The sequence below is a fragment of the Diceros bicornis genome, chromosome 34 (assembly GCF_020826845.1).
Source record: "Diceros bicornis minor isolate mBicDic1 chromosome 34, mDicBic1.mat.cur, whole genome shotgun sequence".
NCBI classification, from domain to species: Eukaryota; Metazoa; Chordata; class Mammalia; order Perissodactyla; family Rhinocerotidae; genus Diceros; species Diceros bicornis.
The window spans coordinates 30,247,099-30,255,218 of NC_080773.1; the positions used below are offsets into that span (position 1 = coordinate 30,247,099).

Consider the following 8,120-nt stretch of genomic DNA (forward strand, 5'->3'; position numbering starts at 1 on the left):
CAATCTACAAAGCTAGTTAGATGCACCCTTCAGAGCACAGGTGTATATTTAGATGTTTTCGTACTTTGTTACATTATTTTACATTGGTGGTATTTTATTTTATATTTTTTCACAAGTTTCCATTATGTGTAAATTTTTATTTTATAAGCCAATACCAATTATGAATAAAGTTTTAAATATCTTAGTAAAATCTAGATGCACTGATTGTGGTATAACTCTACAGGGACCTGCTCCATAACAAGCTGTATTGACAGAATGCACTACTGGCTTTATATTGGATTGGCCACGGAAACACGAATTTGCTTTTATGGCAGGAAGGAAATGATACCTATCTCAAGAATCACTTAATGCTCTTCTGTACCCTGAACTATGGGAATTGAAATACCAACACATGACAGATTAGTGTCACGTAGAAACTCAATATTACTAATTTGAAATGATAAACTAATCTGTTTATTATCATCATTTAATAAAAGGTATTAGTAATAGGGGTGGCCCCGTGGCTTAGCGGTTAAGTGCCCACGCTCCGCTGCTGGCGGCCTGGGTTTGGATCCCGGGCGCGCGCTGACTCACTGCGTCTCCAGCCATGTTGAGGCCGCGTCTCACATACAGCAACTAGAAGGATGTGCAGCTATGACATACAACTATCTACTGGGACTTTGGGGGGAAAAAATAAATAAATAAAATCTTTAAAAAAAAGAAAAAAAAAGACTATAGTTAAAAAAAAAAAGTATTAGTAATATATAGTAATTAGTAATGCAACGCCTGTTACATTGACAGATATGTTCAGTCTATGAAATTTCATTAAGCTGTGCATTTATGACCTTGCATATGACATTAACATTTTTAGTACAAATACACAATTTAAAAAACAAGTAGGGAAGAGGGTAATGGATTATTGTTGGATTGCCATCACGTTGTCCAGGTGGACGTTAAATGTATTAAATCAACATTCTGATTAGTTTTAAGCAATATGCTACAATTTCTAGGTTAAAACTAAGCATAGTGAATATATCACCTCCAAGTAAAAGTGGTAAAATACAAGTTTATTTAAAAAGTAATACAGATGTATGGTTTGCAAATATTCCATGCAGAAATAAAAGTATAATGAGGTACACCTGAAATTTATACAATGTTATAAACCAATGTTACCACAATAAAAAAAAAGTAATACAGAAGAAGTTAAGATAGACAAACTAAGAACATAATACAAGTGTAATGAAGAACACACGATATATTGGTAAGTCCGGTCTGAAATATAATCATAATTGTATTGAATGTAAATAAACTTGCTCCTGTTAATGTCAAACATATTTTAGTATATTCAGTTGGATACTTTTTCAAGATATATAACTAAAATATATCCATTAAATTAGAAAAAAATGCATTCCATGTAATTTTAACCAATTAAACTAGTAGCATGGTGATACACATATCAGATAAATACACTTGGTATTAGTCTGCTAGAGCCGCCATAACAAAACACCACAGGCTAGTGACTTAAACAATACGTATTTACTTTTTCACTGTTCTGGAGACTGGAAGTCCAAGATCAAGGTGCTGACAGGGTTGATATCTCTGAGGCCTCTCTCCTTGCCTAGCAGATGGCTATCTTCTTGCTGTGCCTGAAATGGCCACGTCTGTTCACGTGCACTTCTTCTTCCTATAAAGACACCAGCCCTACTGGAGTAGGTCTCCAGCCTTATGGCCTGATTTACTCATAATTACATCTTCCAAAGCCCTGTCATCAAATACAGTTATTTTAGGGATTAGGGATTCAACACACAAATTTTGAGGGTATGCAATTCAGTCCATCACACACTTTAACCTTAAAGCAGGTTGTTAGTATTTTAGTAAGTATCTTTATTTCATAATTTACTTTTCCCAAAATATTGGTTGATGGAAAACAAGCAAAATTTGACTGATTTTATACATATTCACATATTCATATGTGTATATAGACATACACAAATAGAGAGAGAAAATATATACAAACACAAACACAAACACACACACATTTCTTGCTTTCTTTGTCGTGTAATACATGGTTAATACTTCTAACATTCTTCTGTGAACTAAAAAAAGTATGTGTTTCCCTATTTTTGTGGCACAAGTTTCAGTATACATCCATTAGTTCTAACTAATTGTTTTGTTTTTCCATTTTGAATCTTTAATACATTGCATCAGCTTTATAGCGTAAGTACAGAGAAAGCTATATTAAAGCTATATTAAATTTATTAAAATTAAAGAAATTTCCATTTTACTTATTCGAAAATGTGCCAAAAATGCCACGTAAAGAAAAGAATTCATGACTTATCCCTCCAAATGCTTATTCCTTCATTGCTTCAAGATTAATGGAAGGCTCCACTATAAATGTGTTACCTCACCTGAGCAATATTAGAGTGAACCATGGAACCTATTTTTTCCTAACATACCCAATTTGCCTCTTCACATAATAGAAAAAACAAACTTCTACACTTCCCCAAATCCATGTCAATTATGCCAAAGGGCGTGCAATTTTAACGGACAACACTCACTTGAGGTTAACAGTCAGCAAACATATATTTTGTGCTCTCCTTTGTATAGTGTTGGTCAATCTGGTCCTTTCTACATTTTTGAATCTCCCTTCATAATATCATATTTTAAATGACTACCATCTCTCCAAAGATGTAACACACAAAACTCATGCTTGGCTCTCAATCCCTTTCTACCCTGAAACTGAATTTGCTATCCAACTAAGCTCCATGCTAGTCAATATAGTGTGGAAGAATCCCTCATTTTTCAGTTTCTTAATGAAAATAACATATAGTTTTTCTATTTCACAAAATATAACCTACAATCACATAAATAGTTAAAGTCAGGGAAAATTAAAAATATCAGATCAAAATGTACACTCTGTAAGACTTCTGCATAATCTCCAGATTGTTTCAAGAACCACTGATTTAACATTGCATAGACTCTGAACCCTTCCACTGCAATCATTAAGAGAATTTCAATTATATAAGCATTAATATGATAATTACATAATATTTAATGTACAATTACTATTCATTTTATTGTTTATTTTGGAGCAGAAGAATGATATGTCTTATTACGTTCTCTAAATGTGAATGTTTCATAAATGTGCTTAATTCTCAGGAGAACTAATGAATAAAAAGGGAGCCATTGTAAATATACATGAAATTTACAAATTTATGACAAGTTCAAGTGAGCTTACATTCATTTCCCCAGCAACTCAGAGCCCTGATATTCTGGAGTCATGCCTCATGAGAATGTAGGGGCTTACAGATGGAAAACATGCAGCTAATAGTGTAGAAGTGTTCACTAGCCACAAACTGGGATTGTTAAATACTACCAAACAAATGTGGAAGACCGAGGAGAGAGTCCATGAACATACAAAGGTGCACACCAGGACAAGAATGCTTTGGGTGGCTCTGATCTCAGGGGAGGATCTCGGGGAAAGATTCTTCTTACGCATGTGTTGGACTCGCTGGTTGTGCCTGTACAGGATAAAAACCATGGAGCCACTGGAGCAGATCATGAACCCCAAGCAGAAACCATCATAGAATAAAAACAATACTACATACAGTGACTCCGTATTGTCACCATGAGTTATGGAAGAACAGTAGCCATAATCTCTTTTCCTTGTGATATTTATGTTGCTCTCTTTCTCAGTCATATAAAAAAGAACCAGAATATTTAGCATCACATTCAGAACCCAGCAGAAAATGTTAGAGGCGCCCATGTACTTGGGAGCTTCTGCTTTAAGCTCTGCCCACATGGAGTTCAAGGGGCTGATGGTGATGGCCTGGAAAACACTCAAGAGGCAGGTGATGCCAATGGACACATTCCTGCTCGTTCTGTGAACATAGAAGACAAGTTTACACCCAATGTCATTGAGGAAATCTTTTAACCCCAAAGCTAACATTGTTTGGAAGACTCCTTTAGAGAGAATGACTGAGAGGTTGGCTACAGTCAAGTGTTTGAGAATCAAATCTGTGGACCTCAACCTGGATCCTGTCAAGTAAAAGAATAGATAATGGTAAAGAAGACAGAAATTCCCCAGAATTCCAAATATAGTCTGTATGAAAAAGATTATTCCTATCACCAGATCCCTGGTGGCCATTCTTTCAGTTGTCCATGACTGATATTCCTCCTCTGAGCCAGAGATTCCTGCATGGGAACATAAAGCATGAGTTACATGAATCATATTAACTGAAATCCAATATTCTCAGCTTATATTATTTCCCAATTAGGTAAATGATTTAAACTTTTTCTTTTATTAACAGGTTTCCAATAGTTTGAATGTAGAACTTTTAAATGGTGCTTACAAAATATGATTCACTGCTATGAAGGCCGTGTGTGTAATAAATATTGTGTTGTTAATAAGTCCAAGAGACTAGCAGTACTATTATATTCATTGGGAAGATAAGGAACACTCAGTCTGATAAAGGTTAACAATTTGTCTAAATTCACTTCTTTTATAAGAGCAAGGTAGGGATTTGAATGTGGCTGGGCTGGTAAAAAGACAGTGCATTTAAACACTATGTTTGTCTAACATGACTGGTTAGCTGTGTTCTTTATATAAAACAGATGTATATCTAGTCATTTTCATATCTTGTTATTTTATTGTAGTTTGTGGTATTTCATTTTTTAGTTTTGTTGGTAACAAGTTTCCCTATATGTGTAAAGGTTAGTTGTATAGGACAATACCAATTATAAATAATTATTTAGATATTTTATAAAATGTAGTTGCACTGATTATAGTCTAATTCTATATGAATCTGCACAAAGACAAATTTTATATAATGAGTTCACAATTGGCTCTATATTGGGGCAGCGATAGAAACATTTATTTGCTTTAATGCTGGGAACACCATTGCACCTATCATGAAAACTGTAAACACTAGGTTACGCTCCAAAGTATGGGCCCTGAAAAAATAGCATATGATAAAATAGTGTAGGGTAGAAATTAAATATTACTAATTTCAAATCATAAACTATGTTTATTAATATCAGACAGAAACACTAGGATTAAGATTTGTGAAATATATTAAAATATAAGACACGCACAATATAGAATATCTAGGATGAGAATTATGATCATTATATAAATTGAAATTCATGAGAATGATTTGAGAATATTTTGAAACCAGATAATATAACACAAGATCCATTTGTACCTGACCTCTAGTACGTGAAACATTCTTTTACATTACTGTTTCCTCAAATGCTGCTTCCCTAACTTAAAGATGGAAAACAATCTCACCAAAATCAAGAAACCATGGATGTTTTCAGAAGGAGACAATTACTGTCTCTATTAAGCAATTCCTATGCCCAGAATTAGAGAAAATATTTCAGTTGCAGTAACTGCCACTCAGAAACACAGTTTTTGCACAGGATTAAATGATTAACGTAGTTTCATCCTACTCTCTATTATAAGCATGGGGGTGGTAGTTATATCTATAGTAATCCTGAAAATGTAGGCTATGGCTCCTGGAAGGTAGGTTGAACAGCAGTTTGATTTTGGAAGCGCAGGCCTTAAACACTTAAAAAGTAGGGTTTTTTTTACCACGTGGTTTAGATACCAACAGTCACTATCAGTGAGGATTAATCTCAATTACATTAGGAGCCATCCAGGAGCCACAGGGCACTGGTGTAAGATATGGAATCCTCATCTCTCTTTTCTGACTCAGCTGAAACCCCAGAAATTATTCCTTCTTCCCGTGTGTCTTTGGCACTGGAATCAGATTTCCAATATGATCACTTACCCAGTCTCCTGATACCCCTCCTTCCTTGCAGACTCTTCCTCTCATTCTGAAATGAATAATATTCAGCTGAGTCTCTCTGGCTGCTAGGATGAGGGTAGAGTGACACCCAGGCAGCTAGTACCGTGTTGTAGGGAGGCAGCCTGACCACTAAGTATGGGCTTGTGATTCTCCGCCTCCCGCCAGAGAACTGCAATCGTCTTTTCACCTGTAGCTTCAGTGAGAAAATATTCTTGAGGAACTGAGAATATTTGTGAAAACCTTTCCTCCCCGTTCCTAATTACCAAATAACAAAGACAAGTTTGTAGTTATCATCCCCAAAGATACACTTGCAGTGTTTCGGGAAAAAAACCTCTGTTCCCTGACTATTGGAGGCAGAAAGGGCTCATATGGAGGCAGCAGGAAATACTGAGGTCTGACACATGACAATCAACAGTGGAATAAGGAAATTAATTGTTTGATATTCACATAATGGAATGTTATACAGCAAGGTTAATGAATAATCCAGAGTAACATGCAGTAATACTGAAAATTCACAAACATACAGAATGAAAAAGAATGAAAATAATTAAGTGCATGCTCTACTATTTCATTGATATAAAATTTTAAAAAACAGCTAAAAGATATCCGTGCTCTAACTTGTCATAATATTGTTTACTGTTGGAGGCACTGACTGGAAGGAGGCAAAAAAGATGACTTCCGAGGGTACTGACAAAATTCTGTTTATTGATCTAGGTGTTGTGTACAAAATGTGTTCAGTTTGTGACATTTCATTGAGGTCTGTATGACCTGTGCATGTGACATTAATTTTTTTCTTTATATACAGATCAACAATAAAAAAAGTTGGGATAACATCTACTAATGTTGGAAGTTGTGATATTGTGCAGGTGGAGTTAAATGTATTAAACTACTACACCATTATTAGCTTTTAAAAATATGCTGTAATTTAACAACTATGAAATATTGTGTATACAACTTCCAAGGTAAAAGAAGTCCAATGTGGAATATTTAAAAGTTAGTACAGAAGAATTTAAAATAGAAAATCTAAGAACACACAACAGATTTAATGAAGAACACAGTATAAATCAGTAATTCTAACCCAAAATATATTCATTATTATATTAAACATGAAAAGACTATTTATTATTTTAAAGTGAAACATATTTTGCTGAGTGCAACTGGATACTTTTTCTAGAAATATATCTAAACAATAGGAATTAAACTAGAAAAAAGAATAATATAGTCTACATAATTTTTCCAATAATTATGTAGCCTCTAAAGTAAAGGTGCAAAATATAGAGTTACTTAAAAATATTGAAACAGAAGAGTTTAAGGTAGAAAGGATGAAAAAATAGAAAAGGTGTAAGGAAGAGCATATAAGAAGTTGATGTATCCAATGTCAAATATATCCACTTTCGTATTAACCATAAAAGCCTAATTACAACTAATATAGTCAAACATTTTAAACTACGTTCTATTGACTTTATTTTCCAGACATATAGGTAAAATATAAGGGTTGAAACAGAAAAATAAAAACTACATTCCAAGTGAGTTTAACCAATTACACAACAAGCATGGTTAAATTAGATAAAATAGAATTGTAAACCTAAAGCATACTTTTACTATTGTAATGAGTATTATCATTTTATTTCTTAATTTATAGATTTCCGATATTGATTGATGGAAACAAACATAATTTGACTTGTTTTATATAAATATATATGTGCCTATATACAAACATATACAGAGACATGCATACATATATATACAAATGTATACATATATAAGTGTACATTTATATGTACACATCTTGCTTGACAGTCTAATATGTAGCAAATATGTCTATAAGTCTCGTGAGGTAAAAATATGTTTTACTATTTTTGCAGCTTATGATTCGTTATATATCCATTAAGTCAAAATAATTCTTTTGTCTTTCAAATTTTAAATCGAAATACTTTATTTTAGCTTTACAATGTAAACACAGAGAAAGCAATATTAAAATATTTCCTAAAATTAAGGAAATATCCATTTTCCTTCTTTAAACTTTACTCCCAAAACTCCAAATAAACAATCTGGATTCACAACTTACCCTTTCAAACATCTACTCCCTCACTGCTCAAGTTTAAGGAAGCCTCCACCCTAAACTGATTTCCTCACCTGAGAGACCTGAGAGCCTCTTTCTAATCATTATGTCCAATTGGCATCTTCACATAAATGTTCCTTCTACAGATCTCCAAATCCATGCATTTTTATCTAATACAGTTTGTATTTTTTCACAGACAATACTCACTTGATATTTTTTAAAAATCAACAAAAACTACTTTTATGCTCTCCTTTGTCCCATGTGAAGTC

At 33.6% G+C, this 8,120-nt stretch overlaps 1 protein-coding gene across 1 annotated transcript; it reads right to left on the reverse strand.

The window, feature by feature from the left end:
* Positions 1–3,235: 3,235 nt before the first annotated feature.
* On the reverse strand, positions 3,236–4,126 carry LOC131397696 (vomeronasal type-1 receptor 4-like). The gene has a single exon (XM_058530764.1). It carries the CDS (start codon positions 4,124–4,126, stop codon positions 3,236–3,238), a length of 891 nt encoding a protein of 296 aa, XP_058386747.1.
* Positions 4,127–8,120: the final 3,994 nt, after the last annotated feature.